This window comes from Daphnia pulex, chromosome 8, assembly GCF_021134715.1.
Source record: "Daphnia pulex isolate KAP4 chromosome 8, ASM2113471v1".
Taxonomy (NCBI): domain Eukaryota; kingdom Metazoa; phylum Arthropoda; class Branchiopoda; order Diplostraca; family Daphniidae; genus Daphnia; species Daphnia pulex.
The window spans coordinates 7,331,185-7,350,469 of NC_060024.1; the positions used below are offsets into that span (position 1 = coordinate 7,331,185).

General features: G+C 37.5%; 6 protein-coding genes across 7 annotated transcripts; 1 reads left to right on the top strand and 5 right to left on the bottom strand.

The window, feature by feature from the left end:
* On the bottom strand, positions 1-4,073 carry LOC124199530 (maltase 1-like). Its single transcript, XM_046595363.1, has 13 exons — positions 3,573-4,073; positions 3,417-3,490; positions 3,222-3,324; positions 2,907-2,959; positions 2,702-2,812; positions 2,491-2,616; positions 2,193-2,413; positions 1,954-2,119; positions 1,610-1,883; positions 1,358-1,550; positions 1,153-1,293; positions 251-1,043; positions 1-92 (listed from the first exon to the last, which is right to left on the bottom strand). Exons 1-12 carry the CDS (start codon positions 3,919-3,921, stop codon positions 965-967), a joined length of 1,890 nt encoding a protein of 629 aa, XP_046451319.1. The 5' UTR covers positions 3,922-4,073; the 3' UTR covers positions 1-92; positions 251-964.
* A 235-nt stretch (positions 4,074-4,308) lies between these two features.
* On the bottom strand, positions 4,309-7,808 carry LOC124201155. Its single transcript, XM_046597625.1, has 3 exons — positions 7,485-7,808; positions 6,521-6,679; positions 4,309-6,258 (listed from the first exon to the last, which is right to left on the bottom strand). Exons 1-3 carry the CDS (start codon positions 7,549-7,551, stop codon positions 6,020-6,022), a joined length of 465 nt encoding a protein of 154 aa, XP_046453581.1. The 5' UTR covers positions 7,552-7,808; the 3' UTR covers positions 4,309-6,019.
* A 218-nt stretch (positions 7,809-8,026) lies between these two features.
* Positions 8,027-10,613, bottom strand: LOC124201152 (ras association domain-containing protein 6-like). Its single transcript, XM_046597623.1, has 11 exons — positions 10,468-10,613; positions 10,304-10,398; positions 10,206-10,237; positions 10,041-10,145; positions 9,730-9,967; positions 9,357-9,653; positions 9,107-9,296; positions 8,911-9,039; positions 8,729-8,845; positions 8,537-8,645; positions 8,027-8,463 (listed from the first exon to the last, which is right to left on the bottom strand). The coding sequence occupies exons 1-11, from the start codon at positions 10,505-10,507 to the stop codon at positions 8,403-8,405; spliced, it is 1,413 nt and encodes a 470-aa protein (XP_046453579.1). The 5' UTR covers positions 10,508-10,613; the 3' UTR covers positions 8,027-8,402.
* A 376-nt stretch (positions 10,614-10,989) lies between these two features.
* Positions 10,990-12,239, top strand: LOC124201154 (60S ribosomal protein L14-like). Its single transcript, XM_046597624.1, has 4 exons — positions 10,990-11,078; positions 11,394-11,495; positions 11,674-11,868; positions 11,977-12,239. The coding sequence occupies exons 1-4, from the start codon at positions 11,076-11,078 to the stop codon at positions 12,190-12,192; spliced, it is 516 nt and encodes a 171-aa protein (XP_046453580.1). The 5' UTR covers positions 10,990-11,075; the 3' UTR covers positions 12,193-12,239.
* On the bottom strand, positions 12,228-14,544 carry LOC124201151 (nibrin-like). Of its 2 annotated transcripts, XM_046597622.1 has the most exons (7): positions 14,414-14,544; positions 14,224-14,354; positions 13,844-14,161; positions 13,089-13,787; positions 12,883-13,015; positions 12,452-12,828; positions 12,228-12,397 (listed from the first exon to the last, which is right to left on the bottom strand). In XM_046597622.1, exons 1-7 carry the CDS (start codon positions 14,439-14,441, stop codon positions 12,320-12,322), a joined length of 1,764 nt encoding a protein of 587 aa, XP_046453578.1. In that variant the 5' UTR covers positions 14,442-14,544; the 3' UTR covers positions 12,228-12,319. The 2 variants fall into 2 exon arrangements, with proteins under 2 accessions (XP_046453578.1, XP_046453577.1); XM_046597621.1 differs by having other exon boundaries at positions 12,452-13,015.
* A 1,274-nt stretch (positions 14,545-15,818) lies between these two features.
* Positions 15,819-19,182, bottom strand: LOC124199552 (nose resistant to fluoxetine protein 6-like). The gene is made up of 9 exons (XM_046595382.1): positions 18,866-19,182; positions 18,319-18,778; positions 17,799-18,087; positions 17,544-17,707; positions 17,096-17,482; positions 16,868-17,006; positions 16,601-16,796; positions 16,264-16,536; positions 15,819-16,111 (listed from the first exon to the last, which is right to left on the bottom strand). Exons 1-9 carry the CDS (start codon positions 19,143-19,145, stop codon positions 16,095-16,097), a joined length of 2,205 nt encoding a protein of 734 aa, XP_046451338.1. The 5' UTR covers positions 19,146-19,182; the 3' UTR covers positions 15,819-16,094.
* Positions 19,183-19,285: the final 103 nt, after the last annotated feature.

Sequence of the window (19,285 nt, forward strand, 5' to 3'; positions counted from 1 at the left end):
CGCCTCCAGGATCGCATTTCCTCGGTTATCATGAAGCAACATGCTGTTATTAACAAAGATAACAACGGGACCTTCAGCAAATGTCTGGTTATCTAAATATTTTTCAACCCAAAAGATTTAGATGGTTCATAATTTTCGCGACAAATAGTAAAAGAATAAATAGGAAATGGCCGTAGTACAAATATGTATCATGCTCATGCCTCATACTTTCTTATTTAAGCTAGTAAGCAATAAAAAATCTTAAACTTACAAGGTATAACCGTTTTAGAATAGCTTTTTTCGTAAAATGATCTTGCTGGACTCTATATACGCCTCCATGAGTCCGCATTTCACGAGTGTCAATCCGTCCTTCTCTAAGTCTTGAAGACAACTAACTGACCTTTAAATCTTCCGTCAACATATACACCCCCAGCAGCTCTTTTGAAATTTTTCCAAGAAACATGAACCTTCGATCGGAGGTTTCACAAAACAATTAGAATGCTTCTAAAGTTCAGATGTATAAGCCATGTGATCTAATAGGCTATGATCCGATTCCCGATATTTCTCTCTGGTGCCAGATTTTTATTCCCAAAGCATTAAAATCCTTAAGTCATCTATGGACTAGTTTTTAATCGCCCATGATTTATCCCTTGTCAATATGTTTGAGGTCACGTAAACCATGATGAAAACGGGAAGGCATTAAAATAAAATTGATAATTAAATCTTGGAAACACTTGTCCATGCAATTCAAAAGCAAAGAAAACCTGAAAAAATTTTTTATGATTTGTATTGTAAAATGTCTGATTTGTTATCTGAAATGGGGTGTATAAATCATGGTGTCACGTTTTAAATGATCTCTTAAAAACTAAACATTTTTTTTTTCATACCGACAAGTTTTTCTTTGTAATAAGCTGGCGTCTCTCTTTTAGCTTATAGATTTCTCGTCTCCTTCTGATAGCAACATATTACCCTCAAGTCCACCACATCATTGCTTCCAGAATGAAAAGACGATGAGCTCTTTAGAATCCACTGATACGTCTGACTTTTTAACTGGCGCAGACTCCCTGTAGTGGTAATCAAGGACAATTTTTTTTTTTTAAATAGATAAATAAATAAAATTTCTGCGCTAATTTTTTTAAGATAAAAATAAACTTTTAACATGAAAAAACTCACGTTCGACTTCCCTCCGGTTTGACTTTGCGAATCACTGTCATGTCATTAGAGATGTATTGGACATCATTAAAAGACAAGGTTTTGCGCTGGTTACCGACATTCCATACAATAAGGAATCCGGTATTGTTTGTTGCGTGAACTCTACAATTAATAGGGTGTTGAACTAATGTACAAATTGCCAAAATTCCAAAATTCGAGAAAATACCTGGTAAAAGAAAATATGTCCGCGTCGACCATCGGGAATTCAATAGTTCCATTCGTCAATGCTAACGAACTCTTTTTCAGGCTAATCATGTCCTTGATTGTGAACCAAACGGAATTGGTTCTGGATTTTAGTAAATCGACAGTCGGGTCGTTGTTGTTCACCGGAAGCCAAGGATTTGTCGCGACAGTGAAACCTTTCTCAGACAACCATGCAATAAACAACGGTAAAAATGTACAGCCAAGAGGTAATTACCTGCGTTTCGGGAAGAGTTCCACTTCATGGGAGTGCGGAAGGGATCCCGCGATATTTTATTATAATTCGATTGGCCAGCTTCCTTGGCAGCACTATCAACTGTTTGATCGTATGTGATTGACGGGTTATTGCTCAACATGATCTCTTCACCATAATAGATGGACGATGAACCCGGCAGGAATATTTGAGTTACTTGTAATCCGACAGCCAATTGATTGAATTTGGACGAGATGCGACTTTTTGTCTCGTCACCTAGCGACCAGATTGGCCACACCTAAAGTTGAAACATTTTTTCAATGTCGATTCTAATATTTAAATGTTTTTCAAGAACATGAACCGCTTACGTGTGTTTTGTTGAAGGCCTCGAGTGAATGTTCAACAACAGCTTTCAGTTGCAAACCGTCGAATGTTGAGTTCAATTTGTAGAGCGCGTTGGTCGTCATCATTTGATATGTTTGGAACCACTTTTCATCACTCATGACTCGATCGTTAGTTTCCATAAGCAATACTCTGAGAACAAGGCAAACGAAAGAGGTTGTAGCGCACCGTTATATTTTGACGTGTAGCGGTTTTCAAAAGTTACCTGTCAGCATTCATCCGTGGCTGAATAGCGCCAAAAAAGATGTCGTTCACAGCTTGGTAACTTTCAGTGAGGTCACGGGTGTTATTGTGGCTATGGAAAACGTATTCCTGCGAGCTACTCAACTGACTCTCGTCGGTTAACTGGGCATCTTCGTACAAAAATGAGACGTCGCGGAGATAGAACCCATCCACCCCCAATTCCAACCAGAAATTAACCGCCGTCTTTAAAACCAAATTTCAACATTTGATATGATAAAAATGTGAATCTGTTTGTTAACACATTGGGTGTGGTTTGTTACCTTCATTTCTTGGATAATCTGCGGATTTCGGTAATTAAGGTCGGGCTCGTTTTTCCAAAACTGACGAAGGTAATACTCCTGTCTGCTCTCACTCCACTGCCAGGCGGAGCCGTTGTACAGTGAAATCTAAAATTATTTAATAAAGATTCGTTATTTAAATCTCATTTGACAGATATTCTATTCAAGTTTTTTGGCTCCTTTTTGTTATTACCCAGTTGTTGGGAGGTAGAGGTTTAGTGTCATTTAACCCTCCTAATTTACCCTTGCTCCAAATATAATAGTCTTTGTAAGGGTTTGTTGACAACTGCGACTGCTTGAACCACTGGTTGAAAAAAAAAAAAAAAAAAAAGAAACGTGTCAAACGGTACGTGGAACGCAGTTCGAAATTAATATATTCCTATATATTTCTTGTTTACCTTATGGGCGCTCCCGCTATGATTCAAAATGATATCCATAATCACCTTGATTCCTACATGGTGGAAATTTTTAAGTTGAATTATTTTGTTATTTGTAGCTAAATTTATAAATGTTTTCTTTTTTTTTTTTTAGATAATGATCGTGGTCTGCAAAAAGAGTCACGTATTTTGAAAATATAAATACTATAATATTTTTATTTTTTTGGTGGTTTAGAATTTTACGGGAAATTTCTTAAACAAATGGATATTTGATTTTGATTTCAAAAACTGGATTGCTGTAATAATGCTCTATTTAATTGAGAATTTGATAGGTACCCATTTCTTTGGCGGCAGCGACGAGATTCCGAAAATCTTGTTGCAAGCCATATTCAATTTTAACTTGTTTCGCGTCGATTACGTCGGTGCCAGACACTGTGTTCTGCATTTTTAAAGAAGGCGGGCATTTGAAATTATAATGAGTTACTACATCAAATATTAAATCACTGAAAAAGGACTCGTAGTAGTATTTACCGTATTCTGGATAGGTGACAACCATAAAACGTCAACTCCAAGTTCTTTTAGATAGCTTAAGCGTTCCTGGATTCCTAGATATTGCAATCAGATTCCAATGTATAGATAAACATTTCACAATGAGTAATGAATTCAGTTTTTCGTAACGAAAAGAACCTTTGAAATCTCCTATTCCGTCTCCATCAGAATCGACGTAGGACGTCACGTAGCAACGGTAGATTGTGGAATTTTGCCACCACGTCATATTGACTGGATTGCTGTAAACAACCGACTTATTCTTTCCACCCAAAGTCACGCCCAGAACAATGGCCAAAATGAGCAGCAGAATAAATGCGCTCATCGCTGCGATGAACCATTTTTTCCTGATCAGAAGGCAACACTGCTTCTTCCTCTTTTGCATCGTTGAACTCTTGGTGGCGTAAGTTTTCTTCGGGATTGGTGGAGCAGGTCCTATCCGGACCGTTTTTCTTTCGTCATCACTGCTGTCTGACGATGATCTCGCCATTTTGTTAAAATAGCCAACGACACTTAAAGATGAATTGAAATTTGATTTCAACCTGTACGATGGACGGCTGAGTGGTACGAAGCGTTGCACGCAAAGAGTTTTAACAATCTGAAAAGAAGCTTTGCCAAGCTTTCGAAACAGTGCGTGGTTACTGGTCAAAGTTATCTGCTATCTATTTGACATCTGATAGGTAACCTGTGATAACGGATAACCAGTGCTCTATCCTTGCCTACGCTTTAGCCTCATCTCTCACACCCTTACAACTTGTGTAAGTTAAGATAACAACATGGTCTAAGCATACAAAGGTGTGGTCACAGTGTGGCCAGCACTTGTTTTGAAATAAATACCAGTTAAATAAGGGATGAAATCAAAATGAGGGCGGGCTTATTGGAAGTATATCTCGGCGGTGTATTTCTCAATCAAACACGATGAACGTTGATGAATCAACCAGTGGATTGGGAAGAAAATTCGGTATAAATAATAAATTGGTTAAAGAAAACAGTCTTTCGTGGAATGGAAGTTGACAATCAGCTTGAATGTTGCGATGGCTACTTAGATGAAGAAAGTCATGAGGGCACTATAAATAGTTAATCTTTTTAATTCTGCAAGCTGGTGTGACTGGAGTTTCCCGCACAGAGGTTTTTAACCAGCAATAAACCGGTGACAAGCTCATCAACTCGACGAAATGTCATTTTAAAGAAACTGTATTCGTGTAGGACTAAATAATGAATGAAGGTTTTTATTTTCGTACCAGGCAACCGGTGAACATGTATTCGCGGGTCTCTACATCAAAACGGCCATTCCAAATCGTTATTGCCAACGAATTCAAAGATTGGAGGCCCTATAGTGTATTCAAAGTTCGAAGTTTAAAAGTCAAAAGTTTTGCTATCGGCTGATAATTCTTTTGCATCGATCGGGTTGGTTGCATCGGGAATTGGGGGCATGAATCTATTCATTGGGAGCTTTATTCGAGTGGATGGTGTGGCTGGTATTACGTTCTAGTGCGCTACACCAACGCAACATTTTCATGATGCATTTATCGGCTCACGGTGCACGGACAGTTTAGCGAAAAACGCCTTTTACATAGTGTTGTTCCGGCACACATATTTTTTAATCATTCGAAACATTCAAGTAAAATTGATTTTTTGAAAACCTGTCAATTATCGTTTGACGATCTGGCAGTGTCAGTGGATGAGAGTCGGGATGTTTCCCTACATGCCGTCAAATGATTCAGGGGATATTTCCGGACTACCGGTTTTGGAATGGACAAACCAGGTGCGGTGGGGGTAATTAAGAAGAAAAAAAACACAGTTTGATGGAAGGAAATTGTAAGATCTTTCTCAGAAAGGTCAACATTCAAGCAATTTAGATTAATGGGTGTGCATTTAAGCTTTTAAGATACGCTAATCATTTAAACATTTCGTTCTTTTAGATTGCATTTCTTACCTAACCCGAATTAATTATTGATTTACTTTTAATTGCTTTTGTCTGACCCTAGAAAACATCCACTGAAGAATTTCCATCGGAGCATCGATCGCGAGACAAACCGAATTAGGTGAATGCCTATAAACTGCTTGAATATCGCTAAGCGTATTCCGTAGGACTGCTATTAAGTTTTCCGTAGAACTAATAAGATACACCTTACACCGTAGTGAAATAATGATGTTTGATATTCCTACATGGGAACTACGAGATTTACATAATTTTTGTTTTTAGGGAGCTGTTAGTTTAGTTAGGTTAGAAATGGTTGCAAATGTGCAAGATGTTGGATTTCGGATCAGATGAAACAAGTAAATTAACAATACCAATAAACATAGAGCTGAAATGAATAGTGGAATTTTTAACAATTATCTCTAACCTAAGCTAAACTAATCTAATCAGGCTGAGCCAATCACAGCTCGGCACGGACGAAGAAGCCACTCACCAAGAGGCCAGCGTACTCACCGTATTGGCAAGCTCCGGTTTCTTGGCCAGTGGCTTCTCTCGACCAGGTTAATCTCTCCGGTAGTCCGAGATATGGAAATATATGTATGATTTTTTTTCTTTTTTAAATCTTATTGTAACTACGAACTTGCCAAATAAACGAGATTCAACAATATCAACAGAAACCGCTGAACAGAACTGAGAACGGATAGAAAACGACAGTTAAGAGGACGGGAATGGTAAGTAGGGCGGTGGGCATCAGAGATGGAGACCCGTTGCAGCCGTCGCCGGAGCACGTACAATGGGTGAGGAAGACGTCTTGTGAACCGGACCGTTTGAAACAGCTTTTACCGTCGTCTTCGTTGCTTGAGTTGAGCCAACCACAACTGCGGACCACACGCACGTTTCCGTTGACTGCATATATCAATGAATATCAATGAATCAAGAAATCAATTCAAAATGAAATCGATGGAAATAACATGCCCCGCACAATTGTGGAAACGTTAGTCAGCGATTTTATAATCCGTACGAGAGTGGTCTTGTGAAAAATTGTTGTCTAGTTTCTTAATCTCTTTCTGTCAGTTATTTTAATTCAGAAATGCAAACAAATGGGACCACCCCTTATTTCCGTCTGTCTTACTTTTTCATCAATAGTTAGAAATAAATAAATTCCAACCTGATTGCGTAGTTTTTCTGCATAGGGTGGCTTCCTTTACACTTAAATGCGGATAAGACATCTGGCTACAGTCGACCATGGCGATGGAATGGTTATCGAATGGGTCTCCGCATCGTGGATCGTACGCTGAGTTGCAGTCCCAGCAGTGAAGACAGTTGGCTAAATTGAATGGTGACAAATATTGGAGAGGTTAATTCAATTTTGAATTGCTTTTTTCTTTTCTTGACATAGTAGTATAGAAGATACTAAATCGATTTTAGCTCAAGGGCAGACTTGCACGGCACACGGCACCGGATTGGCATTAAACAAGCTCTACAAAGCAGTAAGCAAGTGACGGCACCATGGTAACGTTCCCGCAGTTGTTAGATACGGTACTGATAAAACCAACCGCGTTTCCTAAGAGGCATTGTCGCTAAGAATCGATCCCAGTTCCCAGAAAATGGCGCTAGATAGACTTGAGTCGCCCAATAGAGTTATTAGAATTGGAAATACAGATCGAATCACTATAACACCGGAATATGTAAATGATATCTGTATAGCTAGAGTTGTTGAGTTGTTTTCAAAGGAAGTTATACGACAAGTTACCAACAAAAAGAAACGGAGAGATTTAGGAAATGGAGTCAACGTCAATTGTTAGTCGAATTCCCGGAAAAAAAAATAGTTAGGATAAGAAGGAGACATATAACTAGAAATCGTTCGAGCTGCGAAGACAAATCCTCATCGATCGATCCTTTCCTATAGTCTTAACATTAAACAGCAGTCACAAGCGAATGCTATATGATGCCTGGTTGCATACTAGGAATAGTTCTAATTTTGCACAGAATTCTGGAATATCTTAATTTAGAAATTTGCTAGCTCGGAATAGTTGGACTTTTTTCATGTTCCCAAAAGTGTTTCTAGATATTTCTTAATGGTCTGAGAGCAAATGAAGCGAATGCGTTAGGTAGAAGCCAGACATACTAACCTGAATGCAGGGTTGCGAAGAAGAATAGGGCCGTTAAACCGATAATGATGGGATGGTAAGTAGCCATGGTAAATTCCAAACCGCAGGTTTTCAGACGATGATAAAATAACAGATGCCGAATCGAAGGGTGACAGCGAAACCAAAATTCGCGCACAAATATTCAGAACCAACTAGATAAATGATTTGGGTTCGAAAGTAGTGTGATGAGAATCCAGTTAAATGAGTAAGGCACCGACAGAAGAACCTTCGTCTGGATAGCCAGGCAACGCATTGATTCAGGAGGAACGTTTCGTGCCAGTCGCCGCCACCAGTCTCTAGTGTGCGCTTCCAAGGATTCCCGGGATCGATTCCAACCCTCCCCAACCCCCTCATACCACTCGCCCCTTCCCTCTCATATTGATTCAACCTCCTTTGCACAGTCGCACTGCAACTCGATGTGACAGACAAGTCTAAATATGACTCAACTATTGATCCAGGCTTCTTTTTCTTTTCTTTTTTTAATAGCCAACATCGTCCTATATCACCCCCCAAAGGAGGTAATGTCTGTGTTAAAACAACTGTATTGTTTCTCGGGCAAGTCAAATTTGAGAGCATGAGGTACACCAAAAATGAACGTTGAATGGCACAGATCATAAATGAGGAAAATGTAAACATTTTATAGAAAAAAAAAAGTCTGTTGGAAAAAAATCTTTCGACGGAATGCCAATGAAACAAAGAATATGGGTCACTCCAAGCTGATCAACAAGATCGTAGGTCACCACCTCTAATATGTCAGATCAAGAAACGAGATTCTTTCAGAGGGCAACAAAAAATCCTTTTCAATTGTCCGACGAATTTTTGTTGTTGTTAACAGATTAAAAAATCGATTGGTAATTTGATCATAGTAAAACGATGGGTCCGTACACTCTGTAGAAGATTTCATAATTTTACTTTCAATTCCTGCATCCGTTTTTTAATGCGCCGCTTCAGTTCCCGGTGCCTGTTGATGTAATTGGAGGTAAAACAAATTATTTACATTTATTTGAAATGCAACTTATGGAGCTTTTCAATACTTATTTTTAATCGATTGCACTTCACGCTCTTCTTCCTCACAGTAAAGCCTTAGAATTGATTGTAATTCAAAATCACTAAGACGTAGAAATTGCGCAACGGCAGCGCTGACTGTTTGCAAAAATTAAGATACATTAATTAATGCGCAGTGTGTTAATGAGATCTAAAAACAGGACAGGTTTTATATTTCATACCTTCGTGACTGCCTTCACCTTCACTTTCCACCAGAAAAAGTTTGGCTACGCTTTCATCCGGCCCCTGCATCACACGCAACAGCAGTGGGTACTCATCTTCCTTTACTCTTCTTCGCTCTAATGATCAATGGTACAACTATTAGAAGTGTCATCCACAAAACGCTTCATATTTTAATTGGTACCTCCGTTGTCTTTAACGACGAAAAGAGAAAAATTACTAGCAGGGCATTCAACGCGGTATTTGTCGAGAAGCATGTTGATCACTTCCTGAGTATTTACAAGAGACGTAGTCCATACACTCATCGTACTGCCTAAAAGTGTTAAGTGGTCCTCGTATTAGTAAGGAAAAATTTATTCCTGAGCATTATTGCCAATTACCATAAGGTGGAGTAAAAACACTGGTTTCTCTGTTGTAATAATGCCCATTTATAGAACAACGGCGCCTTAATTTGGTTTTATCGAAGCGCCTGCCTGGACGTCGTCGGAGTGCTGTAGATTTTGTTGGCGAAGTTGCATCTTCGATTACAGAGGCTTTTGAACTTGATTCTTCGATCACCGTCGGGCATACCTATTGAGAACATACATTATTTCTTTATGTTTATGTCTTTGACAAAATAGTACGCATTACTTCACTGGGAGATAAAGAAATTTTGTTGGGCAAAGTTGAATAAGGTTTTTCGTGATCTTTCCACTCTCTCTCGACTTGTATAAGCTCGTCTAATTCATCTCGACCAAGTTGCTTGGGATCCAGTTTAGAAGGTACCGTATTGAATTTTGATACATCATTGGATTCGGAATTTAAGCTCACTTTCTTTTCATACCCCGAACCGTTTACAGCTGGACTAAACGCAGAAATGACTGACGAATTTTCAGATAAAGAGTCGTCGTCACTATCAGACTCGTCAAATGAAGACATGTTTGCATTCTACAAAGAAAAACAAACAAACATAAATAACTATTCTTAAGATTGAACTGCATTATAGTAAATATTTTCTTAGTACCTGATATCCCAAGCTGCTTGAGACTTTTCTTTGGGTTATTTTCTCCTCTGCGCCATTTGAAGGAAGACGCTGATCATCATCTTCTTTTAACTGAATGGCAGATTGTACTCCCCAATATAGTCTTAAGACACCTTCTAGCACCAATCTTCCGTTGACTTCTCTACTCTTAATTCCCCCACTTCCTCCATGTACATCATGGTAATGATTGTATGATTTAATTGTTGTTTCAAGATGAGTTCTATTGGTGAGGACACAATAATTTGTATAGCATTTTAAAAAGTGTGACAATAAATTGCCTATTTTTTTTATACCTTGTAATTCCTCCATAACTTTTATTCTCTATTTTTCCAAAGCTTTTGTGTGATTCAACACGAGTACCATGGCCAAATAGCTGGGGTCCAAACAAAGCACCGTAGCTGAAATTAAGATAAATGTAACACAGCCCAACTATTTTTCTTAATATCAACTGAACTTACCAAGGGACATGGCAGTATGAAACACCTTTATGCTAAATGTGTAAACAAGAAAGAGGTAAAAATCATAAATATTTATTTGAAAATTATACTATTAAGACCTCAGCATGTTGTCCTGGTTTTAAAATTTTTCCACACTCTTCACATTTTAAACAATCTGGGTGCCAATCATATCCCATAGATTGTTTTCTTTCAGCTAAAATAAGGAAATGTATTAATTTCTTCCAAGTCTTGTATATTAAAACAAATAAACATGCAAATTTACCAAAGAACACGGGTTTTCCACACTTGTGACAACTCCACATTTTGTTTTTCTTATTTTGACCAGCAGTTTACATACATTATTACTTTTGTGTACACATAAATGACATCTTGGGCAATAAAAAAGTGTTTGCCAAATGGTTAATAAACAAACTTTCGCAGCAGTGCGGCCGCGTAATAGATTGTTATTCTTTAATTTCGATACGAAATGGGTAGGTTAGTATTTTAATTCACTATTTTTAAACACTTGTAAATTATGTTAGCAAGATTTACATCCAAACACTTTTTTAATTTGCTTTTTTATTCACCTTCGACATTTAAATGGTGTTCTCCTTTTCTCTCTCCGTCCGGCTCCGTCCGACAAATTTCGGCTCTTTTTTAGCGTTTCTTTATTAATTAAAGTTTATTAAAATCTTAAGAATTTTAGTTGAAATTGGCTGAAGTTCATGAAAGGTTTGTAAATGATAAAATTTGAATATTACTTCAGAATTTAAAATAATGTGTTTATGGAATATCTTTTTCGTGTGTTTAGGGAATGAGATTCTAATGTAGCCAACCTCAACAAGGCCACCATCTTTTTCCGGCACGTCGTTCGTTAGTTTGGCAAGCAAGATGGTGAGCTCCTCTTAAAATTATTTTCGTAGAAAGTTTCGTAAAATTTCATTTTTTTTGTGAATTTATACCTCAAATTTGCATTATTATATCTTTTAAAGGAGAAGTGTCGTTAGTGTAAATCAAATCAATCTTTTTAATCGCTAATTCCACTAGGAATTCGTGGTCGTTTTGCACTAGAGAAGAAAAGTAGCATTAGTTGTGTAATATTACTTGTGGACTTAGTTCTTTTAAAGAAGTTGCAGAGGAAAATATTATCAAATAGTTTTATTATGGTTTTTTCTCGAATTGAACGTGTCTAATTATTTTTGGTTTCAGCCTTTCACCAAGTTTGTTGAGACGGGCCGCGTGGTCTACATCGCTAAGGGCCCTGATGCCGGCAAGATTGCTGCCATCATCGACATCATCGATCAGAACAGGGTGAAGTTTCCCTTTATTTAAAATTGAGTAAAAATTTAAATGATGAACCTCATAATTACATGATAGGAATTGCCGTCTGATCATTTCTTGATGATGTTTATGTTCTGAGCATTTTTTTTCTTCGAGACATTGCCTCGTTCCTAAAATGTATTCTAATGTATCTTTCATTATTATGTAGGCTTTGTTGGATGGCCCTTGCACTGGTGTACCTCGTCAAGCTCGCCGTTTCACCGAGTTGCATTTGACAGGTCTTGTCACTAAAGTGACGCGAGGCTGCACAGAGCGAGCATTGAGGCTTGCATGGGAAGCAGACAAAATCACCGACAAGTGGCTCGCTACATCATGGGCAAGAAGGATTGAGAAGCGTGAGAAGGTAATGAGTTTTTCTTCTTCAAAATGATTAAGTGAAGGGATCCATTTGGAATTCTTTTGTGTGTATGATATAACATCACTGAACTAATGCTGGTATTTTGTTTTGTAGAGGGCTAGCCTGAGTGATCTGGAAAGATTCAAGGTGGCTAGAGCTAAGCAAGCTCGGAACAAGATGATCCGCACTGCTTTCTTCGCCATCCGCAACAGGAACACTACCGGTGCCAAGAAGGCCCACGCCCGTATCTTGAAGCTGCGAGAGAAATCTAAGGCTTACAACAAAGCCCAGAAAGCAGAGAAAAAAGCGAATAAAGCAAAGAAAGCTTAAATATTTCCGTTAGTGTTAAAATCAATACACTACACTTGGGAATGTTACATCTTTATTTTACTTAATTTTTCAATTAGTTAGCATAAATTCACAAGCAACAATTCAATATCAATGCATGCTGCTGCGTTTAATTTTTCGTGGTCCATTTTCCTTCCTTAAGGCAAGCGATTTTCATAGATTTAATCCTTTTTATAACCTGATTCTCCTACATAAATTAAATCATTAAGAAGAGTCGGAATTTGAATTCATAAACTGTTACCTTCAGTTGACTTGGTAGTTTTTGTGATATCATTCCTTTATCGACCAACTCAGGACGAACTAAATTTGATTTTACAATCAATCTAGATGCGTTCAATTTTCCCGGACTGTTACCACCATACCATTGGCTTCTGTTAAGGTCGCCCTCAGTACGATTTAAAGATTTTCCTCTTTTAATACCGACAGAAACGAGTTGACAAGTAGATGTCGTTTGACTAAGGAACTCCGAACTAGTTAGAAGGGATCTATCTGATTTTGCTTGATGGTGCTGAATATTTGCATGTCCAGAATTCGATTTTTCAACGTGACGAGTTTTAGCCTTCTTATTGTAGCTTGATGAATCTATTGGATTGACTTTGCTAGTTGAGGGATGAGCACCTGCAAACTCCGAATGGAATACCGTTTGGCGAGATTTATCCATCTTTTCATTACCATGAGTTCTGGTATCAAGATTGGTACTCCCGGAGGATAAAGATTCCGGGAATGCTGGTGTTCTAGTTCTCGCTTGTTTCCTCTTCAATGCATTTTCATTTTCCTCGTCGTCACAATGCTGTATTTCAGAAGTCTAAAAAAAAAAACGAAAATTATAAAAAAATTTCAATTTTGAGCAAGAAAGTGAAAAAATTTATAATACTCACAACGGCGACCATTTCATCGAGGTGAATTTTTTTGCTAGGTGGCTGAAGAACTTGAGAAATTTCCGAGATCTGTTTCTCGATTCTATTTCTTTTGGACGGGGGTTCTTCACACTCCTTCTTGCGACCAACAAGTTGTGGTACGTTACCCATCTGTGTCTCTTGATCGCGGAGACTGCATTCAACAGAAGCAAGGGCAGCATGCTTATTACTATGACTTTGGCTATTTTGGTTCAAATTGCGCGCACGAGGATTACAATACACCTCAACAGAACTTGAAAGAATGGCAAGACCAATTTCGTTCTGGGGGATGGAGCGTTCTCCACGAGAGGATACTTTTGTAAGTAGGCGACTGTAATCCGGAGAAGGACTACTACACTCCACCAACAAGGAACAATTAGGATCAAAATTCTCGGTGTTGTTTGAAATAATTCCACCAGCTTTCGTAGCGGCGATTGCCATGGAGGATTTCAGTTCGTTAGGAGTGGCAAATATAAAGGTTTTTCCGAGAAAAAGTGACTTTCTTTCCTCTTTGGGAAGAAAGCATTTTTTGTCAAACTGTTCAAGAGCTGGTCCAATTACAGGGGTGAACTGTGAGGCATCAGGCATAGAACTAGAAGGATCCTGCTCAAGGATTTTCACCCATTTTTCAAAATATTCCACTGTCACAATTGGTTTGACGGCAAGTAAACTATCCAATACCTGTTATTAATGAGGATTTAAAATATTGTGTGCATGTCCATGAAAATTATTTATACCTTTTGTGTAAGCATGATCTTATCTGTTACCAAATGAGTGATGTCATCCTGCCAATCAGAAAGTAGTTTGGCTCCTAGCATGGACAATTCTCTATGGAGCTGTTTTCTTTCAACAGATCCAAGAGCTGAACAAACAACAGAGACATTTCTCCATTTGACTGTCCAATCATTCTTGACTCCAAACTGGAAAGTAAAATCAATATCCAAGGAAACCCATACTTTTGATTCAATCTTGTCGGTATTAGTAGCAGAAAGGTTAACAAATATTCCATAAGTTGATCCTAAATCCATAATTTGTAAGATTGGTGGTCCCGAGTTCTATTACGTGTGAACAAAATATACTTGGATGCTAAATGTCAGTTACAACTATGCTTATATACTTGAATCAGTGGTGAATAGTCGACGGATAGCTTCAAATGTTGGCGACTCACAGAAAGATCATCAGACAGTTCGATGGTACAGTTCTTCCTACCTATGGTGTACTCTTTATTCAAGAGCCAAATCGTTTTCCCTAGATGAAGAAACTTTAGTACCTGCTGTACAAATAAAACCGAATTTTAAAATGTATACCATCACTCTTTCTTTGTATAATCCACATTTTAGAAAATTTTCCAGTTCACTTCGGATTTAACGATTTCACGCAGGGAAATGAAGAATGCACGAAACATGAATGAAAGAAATAAACATCGTCTGCATCCGCAACCCGAATTTGGCGCCAGATTCAATTTCAAAAACGGAAAATGTTTATGATGCAGCAAACAGTAAGCCTGCATCCATTTTTGATGAATTTTTTCGGAACCTTTGCATAGCAATAATGTATCTTCTTTATATCTTAATCTCTATCTTATCAATTTTTTCCGAATATTTGGACATAATTTAGTTTTTAAAAAAATATTTCGGTTATTTTGCGTCAGAAATATTTATAGATTAGCTAAATAAAAACAGTAGCACTTACTGTAAAGCAAATAAATCAACACGCGTTTTTCTACTAAATTTGGTCATTTTATTTTTGTATTTAATCTTATAAGAGGAACAACAATTGTAACATGTTTATAAATTTCATTCGATCGGAATTCAGAAGGAAAGTTTACTTTTTTTTATGGAGTTTGAACCTCAATGGCCGAATGGATAACACATAGGAGTAAGACAGAAGTCATTCACTAACTTGTTCCATGGACAATTCATCGGACCATCGAGAGGTAGAATTGGATCCAATCTAGCAACAATTTTATCTTTTTTATATCTTAATCTTTATTCTATCGCTTTTTTCCGAATATTTGGACATAATTTAGTTTAGAAAAAAATTTTCGGTTATTTTGCGTGAGAAATATTTATAGATTATTAGCTAAATAAAATCATTAGCACGTACTGTAAAGCAAATAAATCAACACGCGTTTTTCTACTAAATTTGGTCATTTTATTTTTGTGTTTAATCTTATAAGAGGAACAACAATTGTAACATGTTTATAAATTTCATTCGATCAGAATTCGAATTTGGAAGGAAAGTTTACTTTTTTTTAATGGACTTCGTTTGAACCTCAATGGCCGAATGGATAACACATAGGAGTAAGACGGAAGTGATTCACTAACTTGTTCCATGGACAATTCATCGGACCATCGAGAGGTGGAATTGGATCCAATCTAGCAACAATTTTATCTTTTTTATATCTTAATCTTTATTCTATCGATTTTTTCCGAATATTTGGACATAATTTAGTTCAGAAAAAAATATTTCGGTTATTTCGCGTAAGAAATATTTATAGATTAGCTAAATAAAAACAGTAGCACGGGTGTTAACGATTCGTCTGCATTCACCACTCTGGTTGTTTCCAATAACGGTGGTATTACTACACTACCCACCAAAATTATTGGCTCATTCCCTGCCGGGGCTTATTTTAACCCGCGCTACGATACGCCTCACCGTGTCTCTCTCGGGAATTTTTTATTACTGTATGTACTAACTTTTCACAAAAAATTACTGTTTTTTATCGGGAAGTTTATTTGAGGAATCATTTTAACTCTGATTTTTAATTTACAGATTGCTAAGGTGCTTGGGTTTTGTATTCCTCGATCATGTCGTCATGTATTTTATATTTTATGTTTACGAACGAACCAATAATTCTGTTTATTCTATATTTCCATGTACGGTATATATTATATTTTATTCGTTTCAAGAAAATTTGTAGATTACGACGTATCCATCTGTAGACACGCAATTCTCTCAACTTCTGCTCTGTTGGAATTTATTCGGCTACATTTTCTTCTTTGCTAAATTAAGAAAGGATGTTAATGCATTTATACAAATATTTAGTCAAAATAATAATAAACGTGAAAAAACGCGCCCTGTTTTATAGATCCGACCTGGATTCGACACGCTCTTAGCTTCACAATACAATAATAAGTCTAAGTAATTGACTTACTTTCAGATGGGTTCTTTGAGTTGCTTGGGAAGAGCAGTTTGTCCGCATTGAGAAACGGCTGTTCTACCACGACGGAGACGACAGACGCAATCGTGAATACGATGAGCAAAATTCCCAGGTACACCGTAAAGAAGTAATATTCTGTTAAGTAAATGGGCTGTCGCATGTGAGATACGTATGATTTAATGAAAGTGAAGTGAACCAAATAGACAGCATAGCTTAGCCGGCTCAAAGGTAAGAACACTTTTGAAGACAAAAACATCTCGATGCAACCTATTGAGCGGAGAATTGTAATTTGTACCTAAAGATTATATATTTTTCCAAAACTCTTAATTACCTCCGTATCCTTGAGTGCAGGCAAATATTACCCAACCGACGGTCAACGACCAGGCCGAACGATGAAACGCTCCATATAAAACATGTATGACAGGACTTATTACTGGAGTCTTGGCCTCATCCAAGTAAGGAAACATTCCATAAATGACAGTAAATCCTAGTAAAATGGCTGTGATCCAACCTGCTACTGCAAGATACTAAAACAGTTGAATAATTCAACAATCAGATACACAGTCATTTTTAAAAATTGTTATTATAAACGACCTACTTTATTTAGGTTGATTTTTGTATCTTTTATTTTATGCAGATACCATCCAAGAAGAATTCCTATAATATATGGAGGAATTCGGGCAATAGTATGGTGATAATGCTTTCGGCAGTATTCGTTAAGTTTCAACATGGCTGATCTAAACGTTAGCCAACCAATCAAAGTTACTTGTCAAATACAGACATGGCTGGGCTGTAGACTTTGAACGTTTCTCCGTAAATAACTTACGGTCTACTGAATAAGACTGTGGGTGGTATATCGTGCACAACGAAAGGTACAGTGCTCATCACTAGGAAAATCAACAAACTAACACTGGTCCATATTAATCCTGTTTTCTTCCAACGCCAAATCGGGTATACGAACACAGGACTGACCCAGAACATTTGCATGTCGCAGGCAAGATACCACGATTCAATCATCCCTGTTGATGGGTTGCTCAAACTTGATCTTTGATCAGCTACGGTCACGTAATTGTTGATGTATAGCAAATTAGCCCACAAATTTTGTCGGACGGTTTGGCTCATCTGTTGAACGTAATTCCAGTCGGGCCCAGTTCCAACATAAGGCCACAGCGTTGCTATAAATACAAGCACAGATACGTATACTGGGGTGAGCCTTTAAACTGAATAAATCTCAAAACAGTTAATATATTTTTTAAATGTTGTGCATTTTTTACCTGGCGAATCGGCGAAGATAAAAGCGTTTAATGTTAAATAGACCATAAGTGTGATCTAGCTGGCGCATTTGTGTAAATGCAACTAACATGCCGCTTATTAAAATAAAGGTATCCACTGCAAACAAGCCATTTGTGATTATTTGAAATTCCCATCGTGTTGCGTTCTAAATATTGATATTCATTCTTCATTTAATCCACACAGTGTTCAGAGAGACTTAAATCAAATTTTAAAAAATCCGAAAATATATTTGTTACCTTGAGATCCATATTCCTAGTATAGCTCATTCGTTGAATGAATTCTCCGGCAGCATGTATTAGAACAATCCAGCAAGTAGTTAACACTCGGATGCCATGTAAACATGCTAAGCTGTCTTTGACATCATCTTGAGTTGAGAATAATGTGCGGCAGTTCGTATGAGCGGAGAAACAATGTAGCAACTGGACGGGAAATATCTTTTGGGAATGGACCGATTCGTCCGAGTAATTCCATTTTTCGTGAATAGTTGCTATCAAGACAATAATGCCCAAAAGGCCAAAACCAGTCCTGAGAAAAAAAGAAAAAAAAATTGCATTGATATTTGCGATTTGGGCACTATTAGGCTAATAAAATAGGGTTGAACGAAATCTGTTGAGCTTATGGCTATAATTAATTATCCAACTTCGTATTTATGTATCTTGCTCAAATTTGTGAACCTTACATATAATATTTATACGAATATATTTAAGTGTGTTTGCCTAAAAATATTAGTAAAAAAAATTATTATTTGCTACTTACAATGCGCCAATTGCCATGTTATCGAATTTTATGCTATGAGCGCTGAGTTTGTTATTGGTATAACAATAATTTTCGTTTGTAATGGCGACCAAAGAAAAATTTACGTTTTCGATCAGTCGATAACCAATACGTTGAGCGACTGCGTAGCGCAACTCACGCGCGCTACACGTTGACGGAAGGCAAAATCCAATACTTGGCATTAAAAAATTCGAAATGTGATTTTTAGGTTCTCCTTCTTTATCACTCTTGATTGATTGGTCAATCGCGGGGTTTTGTTTTCCGTAATTTTGTCGTCTTGAAACTGGAGTGAGATCAAAAAACACTGTGCAATATTGTCCTTGGAATGGGACGTCAGACGGATAGATGGAGACACATTCATCAAAGAAACCCAAATCATGATGGACGTATCCGCTACCAGTGTGAATTAGATGTTCCGCTAATCTCCCAGAAGACTGGTACACTGTATCAGAATAGTATCCGTCCCAAGAAGATGTTGTACCATCCGATTTTTTTAAAATTATATAAGTTTAATAAATTCAAAACTTACTTTTTACTGCCCATGATTGCCGGTTACGGAGTGCTTTCAGGTATTGCTCTGTGTGATCCAGGCATGTCCAAGGGCATGTCTCACTGATTTTGGAAGGAAGAGCATTTGGAGAACTGGTTTGAATCAACCAGTCGGGTTGATGGGGAATACCTTTTTCCACACTTGATGTGGATAATTCCAGACAATAAATGTGTTGTACATTAAAAATAACCGGGATAAAAAAATTAAACAACAGCACTTTGGTAAGTGGCTTAGAGCTTAAAGAAAGAGGAGTTCTCATGGCGGAAGAAATAAACGAAGTGAAGGAAAGAAGGTGTTTCTCGCATCTTATGCATATGTGGATCAAATGGTACAGACGGGTACAGACAGAAGAATAACTGTAATAAAAAAAGAGAAAAACCAGTTTATGAAGCAACATAT